Consider the following 21,278-nt stretch of genomic DNA (forward strand, 5'->3'; position numbering starts at 1 on the left):
ATAGCGAACAGTCAATCAGAAACATTGCTAGGCAGAAGCCCTATCTGGCCCTACCCACTTTCTAAAAAAAGGTGTCAATGATTGCTATGGGAACGATGTTGAGAACTCATGATGTATGTGAACACCCAGGGCTTTTTTTGGCAGAAAAAGCCCAGCAGGAACTCATTTGCATATTGGGCCACACCCCCTGACACAAAGCCAGCTGGAACTGTGTTTCTGTGTGTTCCTGCTCAAACAAAAAAACCCTGTGAATGCCATTTCAGTGGCTGTTTAGTGGCTTTTGCTAGGCAACTACAACAGTACTCATCAGAGCCAGGCCCACCAACACCCAGCAGGCTACTTGCTAACATATTATTATTATTAGTTTATTTATATTCCGTCCATTCCCCCTTTGGGGGCTCAGAGTGAAGTACAGCAATGGTTGATTGACTCACCAAGTCCCAGCTGCTTGTTATTGTTGAACAACAGCCACTTCATGAAAACCAGTGTAGTGTGATGGTTAGAGTTTCAGACTAGAATCTGGGAGATCCAGGTTCAAATCCTCACTCTGCCATGGAATCTTGATGGGTGACCTTGGACCAGTCACACACTTTCAGTCTAACCTACCTCACAGGGTTGTTGTGAGAAAAAATGAGGAAAAGGAGAATGGTATATGCCACTATGAGTTCACATTGTAGAGAAAGGTGGTTTATAAATGAATAAAAATATTGTTGAATATGGTGAGGTGAATAAAAGGTTAAGTGGTTGGTGTGTGGAAAAGAAAAAAAGAAAGCAGAAAAAGAATAGTTGAGTACTGCCAGGAAGAAGAAAAAGTGACAATGGTGTTAAGAGGGGAATACAGGAGAAAGTGAAGTGCACCCCACAAGTCCTTGTGGGTTCCCCACTGTGCCCAGTACTGCACAGAGTTTCCCAAGAAGGAGCTGCTGGGGGAAGGAAGACTGAAGCCACCCAGAGCCTGCTTGGAGGGAGGGTGGGATACAAAAATAGATAGATAGATAGATAGATAGATAGATAGATAGATAGATAGATAGATAGATAGATAGATAGATAGATAGATAGATAGATAGATAGATAGATGAAAGAAAGAAAGAAAGAAAGAAAGAAAGAAAGAAAGAAAGAAAGAAAGAAAGAAAGAAAGAAAGAAAGAAAGAAAGAAAGAAAGAAAGAAAGAAAGAAAGAAAGAAAGAAAGAAAGAAGGAAGAGGGAGGGAGGGATCACAAACAGAAACATTTACCTGAAAAGATTCAGCTCATCTCATGTTTATTTCCCTTTTAATGATGCACCATTTAACAATTGGAGATGGTGATGGCAGATGGGAGTAGGGTGACAGGTGACAACTAGACAGAGAAAGTAGTCTAATCACCCAAATGAACACAACTGCATTTTTTAGATGCATCTGAATAGCTTGGTGAGTGATTGACTCCTTGCTTGTGAGCAGGATGTGACCTGAAGTAGTGGGTGCTTAAGCATAATCAATCATGTGAGAAGAACATCGAAAGCTCATAATGTAATCATCCAAGTCTAGCAATACTGGCTATAAGGATGATGAAACTGAGAATGAAGGTTCCTGGTGGAGTTTGTGAAGGATGAGGAGTACCTATATGTCAGACATACCCTTGATTTTTCTGTTTCTGTAGACAGACTCTTGTTTTCACATGACTTATTGGTAACATGAACATGCACTGTATTTTATAAACTCAAGGAAAGAAAAGTACTGTTCATCACCTCTCAGTGGCAGTATTTTACAAATGAGATATTCTTTTGGAAAAGTATTTATATGTTCAGACACACATTCACTCTTGTGCTGACACATTCATCAGAGAAGAAAACAAAAGGCACACCTTACGTAGCTTGCTTTATAATCTGAGTCCAAAATGAAGGAGAAACTGTGTTTTTTAAAAAGACAACAGTTCTGTTATGGATACTCAGATCAGGAACCAAACAGGCACTCTTGTGCAAACTGTACTCACTTGTTCAAAGCCCTATTGTTGTTGTTGTTATCATTTAAAACATTTATTAGCTGCCTTTCTACCTTGCAGCACTCAAGGTGACATAAATAAAATAGTTATAAAACACATGAAAAAACAACAGTTTAGAACAGGGGTGTCAAACTCATTTGTTATGAGGGCTGGATCTGACATAAATGAGACCTTGTTGGGCCAGGCCATGTGTGTCATAAAATGTAATGGCAGGTGGCAGAAATATAAACTTTACAAAGGACACAGACAAGCACAGTTAAAGATTTTAGGAAAAAAAACCTTAAAATAAAACATGCTTAAAGGATTAACACTCTTGCAATATTTTGTTTATTTAACAGTTTCTGATAACTGACACCTCTTGCTCTGAATTATTGCATCAAAACCCAGAGATAATGTCTGTGCTGCAGCAATCTTGAGTATACTGTTCAGGTGTGTATCAGTAAGTTGCAAACCTACTTTTGATTTATTGACATTCATTGCAGAAATCTCATGGTCAATTATTTGAACCTAAGATCCAGGGGGAAACGTGAAATGGCTGGCCATTGTGAGCTTTTGTACATAAGTTGCTTCATGAGCTAGGTAGCCAATGAAGGAAATAGAGGCTTTGCTCTGTAGCTCCTGTAATTGAGCAAGCCTATCAAAGCAAGCTCTGAGTCTGTTCACAGAAAGGATGGGATATAAATACAAAGTAAATAAATAAATAAATAAATGATGCAAAAGGGGGTGGGGCGAGAGGGAACAAATGACAGTGAGTTGCTCACAGGCCTGATAGGAGTCCTCTGGGGGCCTGATGCATCCCTTGGGCCTCATGTTTGACACCCTGGTTTAGAATCTTAACTAGGACTGCCAATAAATTAAAGGTAAATTAGTTGATTATAGTCCCTAAACCCTGGAGGGGGTGTGATGAAAGGGCAATTGGTTTGTGGATGTGCCCATTGTTTGGTGGGGCTTCCTGGAAGGGTAGTGATAAGGAAATTGGCTGTTGAATGTGACCATTGTTCTGTGTTCTGTGTTAATTGCTGGGAGGGTTGGAAGGGGTGTGAAGATAAGGAAGATGGTTGTTGACTGTGCTGATTGTTCTGTGACTTTTTATAAATAGCAGCTCTCCAGCAGCCCTGGCCTCACTCAATGCACAGTAGCCAAGAAGGTCAGAGCGCCTGCTCCGGCTGCAATGCCACTGAGGATGTTCTCCGCAGCTGAGAACGAAACGTCTGGAAGGAAAACTTTCTCCAGTAGAACACGGCACTTGAGCCCGAAAGGTTCTACAAACCCTAATGATGTTACCAGCCATGAAAACCTGAAATCTTTGATACATATAAACAATTTATAATTTAAACTAAAAAATGGTGCTGTAAAATTTCCTACATAGGCAGTCCAGCTTCATTTCAGTTATTAATTCTCTGTAATTGCTCTATTAAGTGTCTTATAGATGGATGGTAGTATTCAGCGACATAACAGTGGCAGCTCCTCTCACATTAGTTACTGTAGGCCTGCTGAAAAAGGTCGGTTTTACAGGTCCTGTGGAATTGGGTGAGATCCTGCGGGGCTCTTGTGGCCTCTGGGAGTGCATTCCATAAAATAGGCGCTGCCACAGAGAAGGCCCTGTAGCACATAATCTGGCCTCCCTTGGTCCAAGGATGGATATTGTGCCCCCTTCTACCCTTTCATTTTATTTTCATCAACTGACTGTCCCAAAAGTTTCAGAAGGGTTTTCTTTTGGCCAGGCTAAATACTTTCCTCTCTGTTGTTTTAGCAGGTAGATTTCAAGGCATACTCTGCTCAGACAAATTATGTACAGTCTAGGGCAACTGAAACTTTATCCCAGTTTTCTTTACTTATTTATTTATTATTTATTACATTAAATTTCTATCCTGCCCTCTCCACAAGCAGACTCTGGGCAGCTCACAACATTCATTTTCACAAGTTAAAAACCAATAAAACCAATAAAACATAATTACACTTTTAATATTTTATTGTTAGGTGCTGCTTTAGTTATCGACGGTTGGTTTGTCATTCCTCAATAGTGGGAGAATGTCTGAGCGGAAAGGCGCAGGAAAGTCAAGGGTAAGCAGCCTGCACGTAAGGCTCCTAAGCCTCTGCAGAAGCGTCCTCCGCCCCCTTCATCTCCGGATGAGGAGGGGGAGGAGGAGCTATCCTTCAGAGGCTGCGGGCTCTTGAGCAGGCGTCCGGGTTTCCACCTTTGCAGGTTTCAAAAAAAAGGCAGGTTTCCAAATTGGCTTTGCAGGCCGACATATTGACCAGATTGTCTATTTTAGAAGGCAGGTCTGCTGCTAATGCCACTGGAGGAGCCGTGGGTCTGGGCACTCCGGATGCTGGATCAGGCTCATCTTGTGGTGTCGTTGTCCCTGATAACATTCCATCATGTGAGCTCCCACCTGCAGAATACAAATGTTTCCCATCTCCTCTTTTGTTTGTGGAAACTTCATTTTTATAATGTTTGTTTTCTGCTTTTCTGCCAGCTAGGTGCTCAAGACAGCTTCCATGGGGCTCCCAGGAAGTCACCAATCTAGGCTCTTACCAGTAGGGGGTGTGTATTCAATTCAGCTGAACTGAAGAAACCTCTGAATTATCCCTGATTCGGAAGTATACAGAGCCATATACTTCCGAATCCAATCTGCAGCCATAATACGGGAGCCGTATATGGCTCTCCGTATACTTCCGAATCAATATTCGGAAGCATATGGAAGTCCATAGAAAAGGCAGAAAAGGAGCTTCTGCAGCCTCAGGGGAGCTGCTTGTCTCTTTTCCCACCTTTGGAAGCCTTTTCCCGCCTCTCCCATAGCCTCCCTGGGATCAGGGAGGGAGGGGAGGGGGAGAGGAGCCCCAGCAGCCAATCCAAAGCATGTGTTTGCAAAATGCATTGCAAATGCATGCTTTACAGGGCTGTTGTGTAGCTAGTGGCTGGGCTAATCCCCCAGCCATCAGCAACATTGTTGTTCTTTTGTTTACTTGGGTATCCAAGTAAACAGTGTTCTCTGGCCAATCACAGAGCAGTGGTATTTTTTGAAACTGCTCTGTGTAGGGCCAGCAAACCTTTTTAAGGAGTCTGCCTGGCTGGACTCCATTCCATTGCTGCTGTGTTGGTGTTGGTGTGTGAGAGAGAGATTGTGCTGTGCTGGCCCTTGGCCTCAGCTGCTGCTGCTCTCTCTCAGCCTTGCCTGACCTGCCTGGAGAAGAGAAGACATCTAAGGTCTTGGGGTTCTTATTTTTATTTTAGTTAGTAAAAGGTCTTTTTAAGACTCAGAGTCTCTTTACATCCAGATTTGGGTGGGTGGGTACTGGATAGCTTATTTGGGGTTAGGGGGTTCTGCTGGGGGTGGGGGTCTGGGGTGGGTTTTTTTGCCAATTTGCCTATATCTTACTTTAGTGAGAGGACTTTTAAAAGTGCAGTGTCCTTTTACTTTTCCTGATTTGGGTGGCTTGGATTTCTTGGGGTTAGGATGAAGGGTTTTTTGGGGGGAGGGGTTGGTAAAGTTCCTGTATTGTTAAAAGTCAAGGTTTTTACTGTTTTAAAAGGATTCTGTGTTTGAATTGTTGCTGCTGTGTTGTGCTGCTGTTGTTCCTTTTCTCTTCTAGTTCTGGTTCTTGGGGGGGGGCGCTGTTTGGCCTAATTTTCATTGTTAAAAAGGTCACTTTTTTAACAGTTTTGCCTCTTGGCCTTTTCTCAGTGATTTGGATCTGTTGCTATTGGTTTTGCATTGTGTCCTGTTCTTTTTCCTGGTTCTGGTTTGGGGTGGGGGGTGTTGTTGACTGATTTGGCCTGAGGTTTTTGATGTTAAAAAGGTCACTTTTTAACAGTTGAGTTTCTTGGTCTTTTCTCAGTGATCTGTTTGAATCTGTTGCTGTTGGTTTTGCATTGTGTCCTGTTGTCCCTTTTCCTGGTTCTGGCTTGGGGTGTGTGTGTTAAAAGTTAAATTTCTTTCTGTCACATTTTTTTTTTTAATTACCTCTGGTTGGTGTGGAGGTTGGGCTGTGTGGGGTGGGTCACCTTCATGTTTTATAGAGTTATTTTTGGAGTCTGTGGGTGCTTTCGTTTTGGCTAGGGCTACTAAATAGCTGCCCCACTAATAAGGGTGTTTTTAGGGATTGTGTTTTTTGGAATTTAAAAAAAAAAATAATCCAATTAAGGGCTTTATCTTCTTCCAAAATTCAACTAGCCCAGATAGGGCCAATTTAAAAAGATTTTAGGTTTCTCATAAAAGGCAGCATGACTACTAGGCCACATCAGGCTCCCTTTTAAAAAGACTAGGGTTGCAGTTCATCTTGCTTTCAGCCACTGAAAGCCGGTGCATCCTTAGATTTCCATAGGGTAAACCACAGCTTCTCTCTAGTTATAGGGGACACCTGATTTCTAGTTTGCAAGGAAATCTGGTTTGTCCCAGGATCTAGTTAGGAGAGGTTTAACTAGGAGGATATAACAAGGATTGCCTTCATCTCAAGGTAGCCTTTTAAAAACTGTAGCCAGGTAGAGGCAGGATCACCTAGTCTCCTAAACTTTACCAGACTACTACTACCCCAACCCAAAGAAGGACAGGTTAGGGACCAAAAAACCAAACAAACAAGTTTTGGTGGGAGGGTTTTTTAAAAGAAGTCAGGGCACCTGTTGGTTCAGGGTACAGTGTAGAGAGTTAGGTTTGTAAAAAAACCCAATCTCAGTTCAGGTTGTGTGAGACTGGCCAAGGGTGACATAAGTGACAGGCAACAGAAGAGGGGTCCTGGGGGCAAGGCCAAGGAGAAGACTAGAGGGGTGGAGGGGAGGGGAAGGACCCAGTTTCCCCCACACACACCTGTGCATAGGGCCACTCCACAGCCACCTTCCAGCACTCCGACCTCTGGCCGGGGTGTGATGAAGAAGAAGGCCCGCCTTGGGCCCTTCATCGAGGCTGCTGCTGGGGCACCCGCAGCAGAGGTGCCATTAGGTGCTGGCACTGAGCAGAGGTCTGCTGCTTGGGCAGTCTCTCCTCCAAATGATGTTGCTTGGTCTCAGCAACCGGAGGAGGGGCAGCGAGAGCAGCCCTCCTTGGAGATGAGCTTTGGGGACAGTATTCTGTCCAAAACGATCACCCCAAGGAGGGTGCAGAGTGTCGTGCAGGAGCTGGAGGAGAAGCTGGTTGAGGAGGACCAGCCCCCTTCTTCAGTTCCTTCAGGGACCAGCAGTCCTTCAGGGGATGGCCAGGAGGGGAGGCCGCATGGAGTGGAGGGGGAAGAAATGGAGACACACGAGGTGCCTCCATCCCCGCCCACTTCCCCCTGGCGGGCAGCCCCTCATGCCATGCCAAGACACGATGTGTCTGACCTGAGCACCTCACAGAAGGTGACTCCGGACACCCAAGCTGCCGGTCAGCTTGGGCATCCGTACACCTCCGAAGTCTGGAAGCATTTCTGACTTATGGAGGATCAACACTATGCGCAGTGCCAGCTGTGCAGGGCCTGGATCAGTCATGGGCAGGACCCTGCCGAACTGACTCCAGGGGGGGATGCAGAACCACCTGCGGAAGCACCACCAGGAAGTTTCTTAAGGGGGAGAAGCAGGCTGGTGCTGGGCTGCCCAAGCGGCCAACACCACCCAGCCAGGAGGTCCATCCCATCATGACTACCTCCAGAGCTCTCCAGGAGAGTTCCGTGACAAGGCAGGAAAGCCAGCCATCTCTGCCTGAGATGTTTGGTGGGGGTGGCACCTGTGTGCCAAGAGGGGGAATCAGGTACGGCAGGAGGGTGATCGCCTGGAACCTTGCCAGGTCGGTCACCCAGGGGCTTCCATTTTCAGTGGTTGAGAATCCTGGGGTGCTAGGGTTGCTTGAGTACCTGGCACCCTGGTACAAAGTTCCTGCGAGAACCACCATTAGCAGGACTATTGTGCCAGCTGTTTTCAAGGCGACCAGATCTGTGCTGAAGGAGCATTTGTCCCGTGCTGCCGGGGGGACTGTTCATTTCAGCTCAGATATCTGGAGCTCCCAACATGCATTCGAGGGATATCTCTCCCTGACTGCGCATTGGTGGCAACCCAGTGAGCTGCAGGGTGGGGGTGGCACTAGCGGCAGGCAGGGTCAGGACCGCCAGGCCAGCTATCACTGGACCTTGCTGCACGCCGAAGCACTCTCAGAGTTATTCTCTCACGGCAGTTAGAGGGATGAGTAGGCAGCGGGGACATTGCCCCGGGCTTTGTGGTGACTGACGGTGGCTCCAACTTCAAGGCGGCTCTCCAGCGTCAGGGCCTGAAACGCCTTCCTTGCATGGCCCACCTTCTCCACCTCATGGTTAAGGATGCATTGGGCCAGACAAAAAGCCAGGATCGTTGGTATCTAGCCGTGACCCATGAGTATCGACTTCTGCTCTAGAAGTGTCAGCACATCACGGGTCACTTCTCACACAGCAATACGGACTCGTATCTGCTGCGTGAGAAACAGACACTGACAGGTGTGCCAGGCACTGCCTGATTGGTGACGTCAGCACACACTGGAACTCCATGCCATGCTGGAGCACATGGTGGAGCAGAGAGCAGCCCTGGATGCCTTTGTCTCTGAGACGAGGGTCTTTCAGGATGAGAACCATCTCACCCAAGAGGATTGGGTGGTCATTTCTCAGACTGTGGAGGTTCTTGGGCCCTTCAAGAACCACACAGAAATGCTCTCGTCTGACGCAGCAAGCATCGCTGCACAGCAGTTTGGGGGGCTCTCCTCAAAACCCCCTGCTCCCCAGAGCCACTTTTCCCACGACCATTACAGTGGGGGAAGTGGCTCTAATTGGTTTTTTCTCACCATTGGGAACAGTGTTCCTTTTGGAGTGCCCACAGATGGGTGCAGGAGGGCCAGGGGGGTTGCATGCGGGGGAGTCCCCTGAAGCTGCCCTGCCCCAAATAACGCAGTTTTGGGGCCTCTCCCTCAAACCCCTCTCTGGCCAAAGCCACTTTCCCCACAGCAATTATAGTGAAGGAAGTGGCTAATTGGGCTTTCCCCAGCATTGGTGGCAATGGGCCTTTTGGGGAGCCCAAAGACAGGGACCCCCTGGCCCAATCTTCTTGGGATTTGGGGGTTTTGTAGGGGAGAGTCCCCTGTGGGTTCCCTGCAGTTTGGGGGGCTCTCCCTCAAATCCCCTGCCCCCCAGTAGCCTCTAATTATGCCCTATGTTGCCATTGATTTCAATGGCCCATAGGGTATAACGGTGGGATAGGGGCACCCTATTTGGGTGCCCCTGGAATAGGACCCCCTGGCCCAATCTTTTTGGAACTTGAGGGGTGTGTAGGGTAGAGTCCCCTGCAGAAACCCTGCAAATTTGGGGGCTCTCTCTCAAACCCCCTCCCCTCCAGGTGGCTTCCAATATACCCTATTTTGCCATTGATTTCAATGGCCCTTAGGGTATAATAGGGCCTGTCAAGCATGTCATTTCTATATGCTACTTCTAATGGTGTTCAGCAGACAAGCCAGATACAAAGCAGAACACTCTTCACGCTCTCCCCCCCCCCCCCGTTTTCTCCTTCTAACCAAAGGATGCATAACAAATCCATCTGGACCCAGGATGTTTAGAGTAACCTTGTGCTAACAGTGTAGAGTGCCTCTCCCCCAGATTCACACAGCCAGGTCTTATTGATTCCCAAAGAATGTGTGAGAAAGGGAGATGTTTTTATTAGCTGACATTCTTTAGTCATAAAGAGATATAGTGAGTAGCCTTTGAACCCTCAACTCAATTTGCAACTTTATGTTATTCTTTTGAAGTTATCTGTAACCATTCCATTTGAAGCATGCCTATAAGTTACTATGCAATGCTATGTATGTCATTACTTCCAAGGAGTCTGTCCTTGGGCAAGCTATGGAGTTTAACAATAAAGCAACTTTTGATTAAAGAACAAAAGCTTGATTTTTGAGAAATATTGATGCTTGACAGGGCCGTATATTTGGAAATAGCTGTACATCTACCATATATACGGCTATTCCGAGTACCAGTATTTGGAAACATACAGTATTCAGAATATTTTGGCCCTGTATATTTCCGAATCTGATTATTTCTGAATTATTTTTTTTTTTTGCACACCCCGACTTACCAGATTCAGGTTCTTGAAGGCTGCTGCATCATGTAGCTTCTCACTATACCCTGAACTAGGGAATTTTGCATCAGACAAAATTTCCTCTACTAAACAGGTGACCTCAATAAATTAATTCCACTAGAATTATGTGATGGGTGCTGTACTAGGCTATATTGAGTTTGTCTAGGAGAGGAGGATAGCCATCTTGGTGGCCCCTGAGAGCCAGTTTGGTGTAGTGGTTAAGTGAGATCTTAGAGAACTGGGTTTGATTCCCCAATCCTTCACATGCATCTGCAGCATGACCTTAGTCACAGTTCTTGAAAGAGCTCTCTCTTTCCCACCTACCTCACAGGGTGTCTATTGTGGGGAGGAGAAAGGAAAGGAGATTGTAAACTGCTCTGAGACTCTTAGCAAAGGTGAAATATAAATCCAATCTCTTCTTGTTGTCTTCTTCTACATAAGGAAAACACCTTCCATGAAGACTGATTCAGTTGGATAGCCATGTTGTTCTGAAGCGACAGAACAAAGTCTGAGTCCAGTAGCACCTTTTAAGACCAACAAGGTTAAATTCTGAGTATAAGTTTTCATGTGCAAGCACAGTTCTTCAGAATTTAACTATGTTGGTCTTAATGGTGCTATTGGACTCAAATATTCTTCTATAAGAAAAAGGCATTTCACTTTTCATATGGATGTCATATGTACACCCAGCCAGTTTCAACAGCCAGTTTCCTTATCACTACCCTTCCAGGAAGCCCCACCAAACAATGGGCACATCCACAAACCAATTGCCCTTTCATCACACCCCCTCCAGCCTACAAATAGCAGCTCTCCAGCAGCCCTGGCCCCACTCAATGCACAGCAGCCAAGAAGGTCAGAGCGCCTGCTCCGGCTGCAACGCCACTGAGGATGTTCTCCGCAGCTGAGAACGAAACGTCTGGAAGGAAAACTTTCTCCAGTAGAACACGGCACTTGATCCCGAAAGATTCTACAAACCCTAATGATGTTACCAGCCATGAAAACCTGAAATCTTTGATAAAGCTTCTTTGTTAGCTCCAGTAACTGTGGCATAGAACTGGGCATTATGCCTGCAGCCAGTTACATCCTATGGAATACAGACAGATCCTTCCTGCACCAAAGGAAGAACAATATGTTTATGTGCTCTGGTCCCCACAGTGGAGTTATGTTGACTTTAGCCAGATTTGGCTGGACTAATTTTTCTTAGAAAGGCATGAGAAATCACCTGTTATATCCTTATCTCTAGATGAAAGGAGGGCATCTGAACCTAGCTGTCAGCAAGGCAAATTACTATCATTTTTAGCATGAATTTTTGAAGTTGAAAAAAGCCACCCCAACTTGGTAGCATTAAAACACATTTTGCATCTGAAGCAACAACAGGGTTGCTTAACAGGTTTGGATGCACTTTCTGTGAGTTGGCTAGCATGATCCACCCCCTTCTTGCTGACGTCTGACTCCTCTATCGCACATCAGACTTTTCCTGATGGAGTCAGGAAATGAGCTTCAATGAAAGCTGCCTGCTTGCAGTCTTAAAGGGACTGCAGGCATTAGAACGGCTACTTCTTCTATTCCTGCTTGTTTTTCCTGGAGTATTAAGCTACAAATACCACCAGGAAGAATGGGGAGGTTATATGATTGCCTTACAAAAGAAGAGTAAGTCATTAGTCTCTCGTGAATCACTTTTTTCTAGGAACTGCCAGAGAGAATCTATTGCACTCTTCCAAAGAGGCTGAAATCTGCAAAGACATGAATGAGAATCGTGCTGCTTGAATAAAGTTGTGGGTCCTAGTCGGAGACAATGGTTTTGTCTGTCCCAGTGATTGCTCTGGGAGCTACCCTGGGGACTGCTACCAGCATCCTTGCTTTATGTGGACTGACCTGCTTGTGCAAATGTAAGCGACCTGGAAAAGGACCCTCAGACAAGGAGCAGGACCTGGACACTGAAAATGCCAAACCCAGAATTCTGCAGACAGTCCAGCAGGTAAAACACATTGTTGAATTCACTCTGCTATTCTTCCCTAGATTCAGAGGCACAGTGCGTAATAATGTGATTTATAGCTATGCTTGTAAGGTTTCTGGGTACAGCAAGACTTCACAGCAGAAAAAAGACAGAAGGAGAAAAAGGGGGCTCAGGTGGCTTGTGGCATTCTCAAAGCAACAGCCAGCCTTTGTTTTTATTAAAGTCAGTGATAGCAAAGACAGGGAGAAATCACCATCTGTCTGGGTGGTCTGACCAGCTTCATTTGCATACAACCAAACCTTGGACTTAAGGCAGAAAAAAAATCAAATCATAGTAATTGCATCTGAATATTTTATAATACCTATTGATCTTTCCATCTTCATGCATATATGCTTTTGCTGCATAGGAAAAGTGTTTTAGTGTTTAAAACTGTCATATGATATATGGCATGGTAAATGATGGAAATATGTGAGACATATCAAGATATGTTTGGGGAGATTTCAAGACAAGGCAGTAACATCATTAGAAACCTAATAATGACAAACATATGGATAATGGTGGTGAGTCTACTATTGTCCTGTCTTGTGAGCTGAACTCAAGGGCCAGAGTACAATTTCAGCTATTCCCAAATCTTTTTGAAGCATTTCAGTGTTTAGATGAATTATGAGTAAGAACGGAATAACCATATAAACTATGTCAGAGAATGAGGGTAGACCATTAGTATTGGGAGTCAGACCTTAAAGATAAGGGTTCATGTTCTCTCCCAGTCACTGACTTGTTAAACAGGCATGGGTGAATAATTCTCTTAGTCTTGGTTGCTGATCAGAAAAAATCATGTTCACAGCCTATTTCACTGGCCATTGAAGAATGCTTTAGAAGTAAATAATACCTTGCATCCTTAGGTATTTTGAATATAGAGCTCTAATTCTAGCAGTGCGATCTTTTGCAGAGTTTCAGCCTTCTAAATCCCTTGACTTCAAAGGACTTAGAATAGTATAGTTTTGATTAAAATTGCACTGTTAGTTACTTTGTAGGAGCTAAAGGGATTTCTACCTGAATAATAGAATTTGTGAACCTGCCCTCAGGTTGGCTATAAAATATTGTGAAATGTTATGCTTTGTGGTTGCAATGATATATTGTTTATGTTGGTGTTACTGTTGGCTATATCCTTGCTCATAAGCATGTGATACTATTTTTACTACTTTCTAATGACTTATTTTTGCCAGATGTCCCTGAATGTAGAACAAGGCTATGATGTTGACTAGGCACAAAGCTCTGCAGTTCTAGCAACAACAACACAAGCATGCAAGATTAGCTTACTGAAATCTGTTCATTCTTCATGCTCATAGATATGTTCATGATCATGTTCCAGGTTCTGGCCAAGTTTTCAAATACCATGTCTCCAAAAACCTGTGATTATTGTAACTTGTAACTCACCCACCAAGGAATTCAGAGAGACATTTCAGCTCCACAACATCTTTCAACAAACATTACTTGCAAAGGTCACTCATGATCCTCAATGCTGAGTGGAGGAATTGAACCTGGATTACCCATATCTGAATATCCATGCTATAGTCATTATGAAGTCCACAGTTAACAGGTGCAGTCTTGCATGCTTTATCTTGACCTTCTTGTCTGCACAAGTCTTCAGTGACCTAGGGGAAGTCCTATATTTTACAGGACCTTTTTAAAGGCAAGGGTATAGTTCAGCCATAAATCAAATCCTTTGCATGCTGAAGATCTCAGGTTCAGTCCTTCCAGTTAAAAAGGGATTTCTAGCAGGCCTTGGAAAAAGCTCTGCCCCATTCTTGAGACTTGCTGGTAGCAGGAGTACATCATACTAGCTCAGTGGTCTATGACAGCTTTTTATGTCACCATCCCATTATCTTCAGCAAAATTTAAGCAGCCTGTCAGCTCTAATATTCAGAACTTTTCATGTTCAAAGTGCTTTACAATCCTAATTTCACATCCACAAAAGAGAGATTGTTCACGAAAGCCCATGAGCTATTGTCCTTTTTAAAAAGAACCCAGAAAATAGCAGAATTACCACTATTTCCTATCCTTTTTGAGCCATTCTGTTGTACTTGAGATTAGGAACAATGTCTATGCATTCCAAGTTCTAGGAGGCTTGTTTCCCAGAAGTGTCCATAAAATTGCAACCTTATTTCTAGATCAGGCCACAGCATTCATGCTACCTGGCACGCATTAAAGTAATCTAATTACATCCCATCTTTAGTCTTGAATTTACTCTTTTGTCTTGCATTTGGTGTGACGAGTGACACAAAAGATCTGCCTGTGATTTTACATTTGCAGTAGCTTTCAGTCTGTTACTGAAGGCAGAAGACAACTTTCCTGCATGGTTCCGATATTTTCTCTTGGAATAAATAACATTTCTGTTTTGCCCAGAACAAACCTTCCTCCCAAATGTTTGTTTTAGAGTCAGAGTCTCCAATCGTGTGGGAGGTACTTCATCCATTTCTGTTTTTACCAATGCCTCCGCCCATCACTTACATTCTAGCTGTCCCCCATCAGTGGAAAAATAACATTATTTGAAACAGATATTTTCAGGCTTGTCAATATAAGGGACTCAGTTAGTCTGACAGTGGGCAAGCTATATTGTTAAAAAAAAATGTTGGTTTTGCATTTTTATTTTGAAAAGAGCCTGGCTTATAATGAGAAGGTTGTATTCATTCAGCTTATGTTTGTTCAGTCTAGCATACAATTGCCTTCATTTTTGCTAGTCCCAGAGAAGAGAGCAGAAGGATAACTTAAAGCCCTATAGATTGATAGGGACCCTTATATTTTATACCTTAAGTACACAGATCTTTCACATGTGACATTTCCATTCACAAAAGAAAGAGTCTTTCTTTTAAAATCATCAGCTGTCACTATTTGGGAAGGAAAGCTTGCAGTAGGCACAATAAAGATAAATAGACGCAGCTAAAGGGGTGGATTGGTCCCCATGGTGCTTCTGTATGGCTCTCATGGGGGTTGTCAGTTGTTATACATCAATGCATTGCCTAGTGGAGTGTCTGGTAAGAAATTTGGTAAGAAATTATAGCAATAATAATAGTTCATATCTGTGTAGTGATTTTCAAAATTATCCCAGTTCTACTTATATGATATAAGATATACAATGCAAACACAGAGAAATACACTGACTTCCAATAAGGCCAAAAGCATATATCTGAACATTTGTGCTGCTTGCAAACACCAATGTATAAAATGTAGAAACTTTAGCCATTTATACCAGCCCATTCAAAGACCAGAAATGAATCATAACCAACTTCATGATCAGATCTAAAAATAGACAATGTGTTTTTAAAATGAGCCTATTTTCATGTGTAATATTATGTGGGACATTTTATTATCTGCAGGCATCTATGACTCCTTTTACAATTTGCAAAATATGCTTCTATTAATAATCAATTTGAATGTACACTTTTGCCAAATCATACTTGGTGACAACAAATCACAGAAATCAAAACAGTAATCAGAATCTTGAACCAGACTCAAAGGACTGTTAAGCATGTTAAGGATGATCTGGAGACAGGAATCTGACTGCTAAGGTAACATCCAGAGAAAGAATCTAGATATCTTACATGGATATATCCATGGATACAAGCTAGGCACCCAGTTCAGATGTTGTATTAGATGTGGGATGACTGACCAGCACTTCCTTGAAGCTTGAAGATTTGAACCATCTCTGACGGTGCTTTGAGAGCTATATTCTAGGCACAGGGAAGTGCAAGACTGGTGGAAATGGTTAGAAATCTTTCCTGATTTATCTTTAAAAAGCAATGAAAAGTAACTGTCTGATCATGGATAGACAAGAGAGAAACAAATGATACAGCAGCATATAAACAAATGGGTTTGGTTTAGGAGGAAACTCTAATAAACAACAATCACAATGGAGTCAGTCCCCTTTCCTCAAGCCATAAGAACAGGATATCACTTGATGCATTAGATGTAGATTGATGCATTAGAGAGGATGGCATGGGTATTCCATATGACACTGGCAATGGAAGCTTGAGGTATTTTGTGGATTATATACGGGACCCATTCCAGAAACCATATCTACTACTGCTCAAATGATGTCATTCATATATATAGTTAAGATATATACTTAATGCCTAAAGAAGGCTAACCTGATTCTTCTGGAAATCATAACAGAATGCGTGATTTTGATCCTACCAACACCTCCACCTGATGGCAGGCAATTTGTGCTGACACTCACTACCCCTCAGCATTCCAAAAGTGACCTCAGCCTCAACAGGGCTGGGAATCTCTGCTTTAGACCTATTTCTCTTCTGAAACCGAGGTTCTATTGCACCCCACAGACTGTTTTTGATTGCTGTGACTCCTGTTAATTTTTACTTGTCAAGAATGACAGGACTGATCTCTTTATGAACAAACATGTGGACAAAGGAGACCCAATAGATGCTGTTTACCTTGACTTCCAGAAAGCTTTTGATAAAGTTCCTCATCAAAGGCTCCTTAGTAAGCTCGAGAGTGATGGAGTAAAAGGACAGGTCCTCTTGTGGATCAGAAACTGGCTAATTAATAGGAAGCAGAGAGTGAGTATAAATGGGCAGTCTTCGCAGTGGAAGACGGTAAGCAGTGGGGTGCCGCAGGACTCAGTACTGGGTCCCATGCTCTTTAACTTGTTCATAAATGAAGTTGGGAGTTGGAGTTGGGAGTAAGCAGTGAAGTGGCCAAATTTGCAGATGACACTAAATTGTTCAGGGTGGTGAGAACCAGAGAGGATTGTGAGGCACTCCAAAGGGATCTGTTGAGGCTGGGTGAGTGGACGTCAACATGGCAGATGAGGTTCAATGTGGCCAAGTGCAAAGTAATGCACATTGGGGCCAAGAATCCCAGCTACAAATACAAGTTGATGAGGTGTGAACTGGCAGAGACTGACCAAGAGAGAGATCTTGGGATCGTGGTAGATAACTCACTGAAAATGTCAAGACAGTGTGCAATTGCAATAAAAAAGGCCAATGCCATGCTGGGAATTGTTAGGAAGGGAATTGAAAACAAATCAGCCAGTATCATAATGCCCCTGTATAAATCGATGGTGCAGTCTCATTTGGAGTACTGTGTGCAATTCTGGTCACCGCACCTCAAAAAGGATGTTATAGCATTGGGAAAAGTCCAGAAAAGGGCAACTAGAATGATTAAAGGGTTGGAACACTTTCTCTATGAAGAAAGGTTAAAACGCTTGGGGCTCTTTAGCTTGGAGAAATATCGACTGCGGGATGACATGATAGAGGTTCACAAGATAATGCATGGGATGGAGAAAGTAGAGAAAGAAGTACTTTTCTCCATTTCTCACAATACAAGAACTCGTGGGCATTAGATGAAATTGCTGAGCAGTCAGGTTAAAACAGATAAAAGGAAGTACTTCTTCACCCAAAGAGTGATTAACATGTGGAATTCACTGCCACAGGAGGTGGTGGCGGCTACAAGCATAGATAGCTTCAAGAGAGGGTTAGATAAAAATATGGAGCAGAGGTCCATCAGTGGCTATTAGCCACAGTGTGTATATATATATGTGTGTGTGTGTGTGTGTGTGTGTATATATATATATATATATATATATATATATATATATATATATATATATATATAATTTTTTGGCCACTGTGTGACACAGAGTGTTGGACTGGATGGGCCATTGGTCTGATCCAACATGGCTTCTCTTATGTTCTTATGACCATCCACAATATCCATTTATCCCTCATTGGCATCACTTTGGACTCCCACTCAATGCCATGAGTCTGCAGCAGTAGTTCTGAAGTAGGTTTTTCCACAGCATTTCTCATGTTTAGAGTGAGGCTTTGACCCATCACGTGATTTCCATAGTAACTCTGAATGTTTGTTTCCCAGCATGCAGTGCCCACTGACACAACCATTCCCCCTTCTCTTTTTTTGCTCAAGCATGCATGGTAGCATTGTAATGCAATTGCTATGCAGAAGCACCTTTTTGATTGGCCATGTATGTTACTGCCTCAAGGTTATCCATTTAAATTTTAAATGCATCCCTCCATCAGTGTGAGTGCCTCACTCTTTTATTTTTGTTTGCTTCCCCCTTCTTTTTTTGTCTCCCCATAGCATAAACATGGGTGTCACAAGTGTACATTGAAACTAACACACTCAAGGCCTAGAATCATAGCATCCATGATTCAGAGAGTAGGTCATCTTAGTCCAACTGTGTGCGAAATGCAAGAGATTAACAACCATCACTGCGCCTCAACCACAGACCCCCTCCATGACCATGAAATGGCAAAAAATGGATCCCAGTACAACTTACGAAGTGCAAACACCAGTGCTTCTAAAATAGTAATTTGTGTTCTGAAAAGCCATTTCAGAATTGAATGGTTTTTACAAAGAAACATTAAGTTCCACTTCTTTCCCACAGCCCTGGGTTGACCAGGGAAGGTCTCATGTCAGACCTCTCATATTGACAGTTGAACAATGCAATAAAAAAATAAATAAATGAGAATGCATCTGGAGAAGAGTGAATGAGGTAAGTGGGGCAAGCACACATGAGTGAAACTTGGAATGTATATATGGCAGGTAAATAACTTTCTGGCCTCTAGGATTTCCTGACTAAAAACTGTGAGTTCGTACCCAAGATTTAAAAAAACAAAACTTGTGGAAACAGTAAGAAGGAGAAAACTTCAAGTCTTAGCCTGGTGAGAAAAAAAATCTACTGTGGAAAATTTCACATAATGTGCAGATTTAAAAACATCAATGTGCAGAATTTCACTGCTTCAGGAATGGTCTAAGTGCTGTAATCCACCTTGCCACTGGGGCACTGTGTATCCCTGTTCCTGAATCATGAATGATTCTTACTGATGCTCAGGAGATCCTTGCTGAGCTTACATCACTTAAACATAACTGTGGCTAAATACATTTCCAGTAAAGGTAGTTCTTGCATTATGACTGCATCAGCATGATAGCACATACTCTGAACTGGGATTAGGTTAGGATTTACAAATCTGCAATCTGTTGCTGCAGGGCAATTGCTTTAGGGCTGAGTCACACAAGATAATGGATAAAAGAGCAGAATACAGTAGATGGACTGTAGATAAATAAACAAACCACATGTTGTTTATTTTAGTAAGGTGCAGACAATAGCCTAAGGAATTTACTTACATATTTTACTGAAAACATTTGCACACTGTCTTTCAACCTGGCAGGACACCCAAGGATGCTTTGTTTGCTTCCGTTCTCAGTACTAGAGTGTTCTCAGTCTGAGGCTTGAAAGAGCTATTCTTCTGGCATACCTTAATGCCATATCTTGGGGATCAAAAGTCTCTAAACAGATATGCAGATTAGTATTCAAATGACCTGGTTCCAAAGCATGCTTCTTGCATGGCTCTGCCTGCATGTATTATTAACAAGACAGCAAAGCTTAATAAAACCCATTCATTACAGTTAGGAAGATGTTCTCATTCTTTCTGTTTAAGCTTGAAATAGAATTTCCTAGCACTTACTGTGACTGTAATAAGAGAACAGTGTCCATATTTCTAGAACTTGTCATGCTAAGTAGTTTGAAAGAATGGGAGAAAATTTATTAGTATCAGTTGGAGTTCCTGCTTTGATTGGTTTTATCAGTTTTGTTAAGGACTTTCACATTTAGAGATGGACTTTCCAAAGGAAGCATGACCTTCAATATCCAGAAGCAGTAAATCTCTGAATATTAGTGCTGGGAGGTAACAATGGGGAAAGTCTTAACCTCTGTGCCTTGTTAGGTAGCCGCAGTGTGTAACAGGATGGTGGATAAGATGGATAGCTGCTTTGATCCAGCAGGGTCCTTCTTATTTTCTTATCCCTTCTTTCCCAACCCTTCTCTATATGGAGGGTACCAAATGAATCCTCCTCCCACAGCACCCGAAGATTGATGCATACAACATTCTCAGTGCAAATGAGGAGCCATTTTCCTCATTCAGTAAATACAGCATTCAAGGATGCTATGTATGTCTGTGCTCTATTAAGCTCTTAAGAGTGAGTTATACTGCCTTTTAAAACAATAATTTGCTTGGGCTATTTTATCTCTGTTTCATTAATTTTTTTTTGTTTAAAAATGTTTTTTAAAGGGCTCAGGAAGATTCAGGCACCTGTGGACTGTATTTATTGCAGTGATGGCCAGATCTTGTGACTAATGGTGCATCAATTAATTTTCTTAATTTTTGTGAGTGTTTTTGTTTCTGTTCCCTCCACCCACCCCAGCCTAGGGACATTAAAACACATGTGGGCTTTGCTTATCTGTTTTAGAGTACATCCAAATGTACATGGCTTAAGTAAACCTGTGGCTGATCTACTTTCACCCCATTTTAATACAACTGACTGTGAAGAATTGAGCTTGAGGAACCCATTCTTTTTGGTTTGCAAGTCAGAGGCTTTGTGTACAGCGTCCATTGGCACAAGGACTAGCCAATCATGAAGCTGATTTTTTAAAGTGGCCAAAAAAATTCACATATGTCTAACTGGGTAATCCTGCAAGCTGTCTGAATTTTTTTTAAAAAATGGACAGAGAAAGGGCTGAAGAAGAAGGGGGAAATTAGCTTTGTCATATTTCTTTGCAATAAAACATTCTTGTGCAATATTTTACATTGTCAAAAGAGAGGTTAGTTATAAACAACCAATGGCAGGGAAGTATCCCAGGGTAAGCAAGAGCATTTTATCCTTATGGAGAGTGGGTCAGATCCAGCAGTGCATGAGAGGCAAAGAAAATATAGTTAGTGCAATTCCACAAAAAGGAGAAGAGAAGACAAAAAGAAAAGATGATGATGATGATGATGATGATGATGATGATGATGAAGAAGAAGAAGAAGAATAGGATTTATACCCTGCCCTTCATTTGATGTCGCAGAGCACTTACAATATTTAAGGGGTAGTTTGCACCTCTCGCTTTTACTAACAAATGCAAGAATTTGCTCTTTGAAGATAAAGTGCCTCCAGGGATGGTTGTCAGGGATGGTTCTCAGGCCTGACCTCAAGGAAGGAAACCACAAGAGAGATAAGAGATTGCCGTGTGATTCTTCACACGTGAATGTAGCATTGTTTAGAGAATGTAGCTTTGTTTAGAAAATGCTTTGATGTGTCACCTTTAAGTATGCCTTTCACTGTTACTATGTATCAGTTCCAATCCTCAGCTCAAACCTGGATTATCAAATAAATCATACTTTGTTTCAAATCAAGGACTGATTACTTTGAGATCCACACACTTGACATTTTGGAACTGATCCCATATTTGGAGTTTATCTGAACC

At 42.8% G+C, this 21,278-nt stretch overlaps 1 protein-coding gene across 1 annotated transcript in view; it reads left to right on the forward strand.

The window, feature by feature from the left end:
* The first annotated feature begins 11,500 nt into the window (after nt 1-11,500).
* LOC132590481 (synaptotagmin-13-like) overlaps nt 11,501-21,278 on the forward strand; it is a 37,248-nt gene continuing 27,470 nt past the window's right edge. Inside the window, exon 1 of the mRNA XM_060263390.1 lies at nt 11,501-12,016. Within this exon, the coding sequence (XP_060119373.1) occupies nt 11,834-12,016 (183 nt within the window). The 5' untranslated portion in view covers nt 11,501-11,833. The remainder of the gene's footprint in view (nt 12,017-21,278) is intronic.

The sequence above is a fragment of the Heteronotia binoei genome, unplaced genomic scaffold (genome assembly GCF_032191835.1).
Source record: "Heteronotia binoei isolate CCM8104 ecotype False Entrance Well unplaced genomic scaffold, APGP_CSIRO_Hbin_v1 Chromosome633, whole genome shotgun sequence".
Taxonomy (NCBI): Eukaryota; Metazoa; Chordata; class Lepidosauria; order Squamata; family Gekkonidae; genus Heteronotia; species Heteronotia binoei.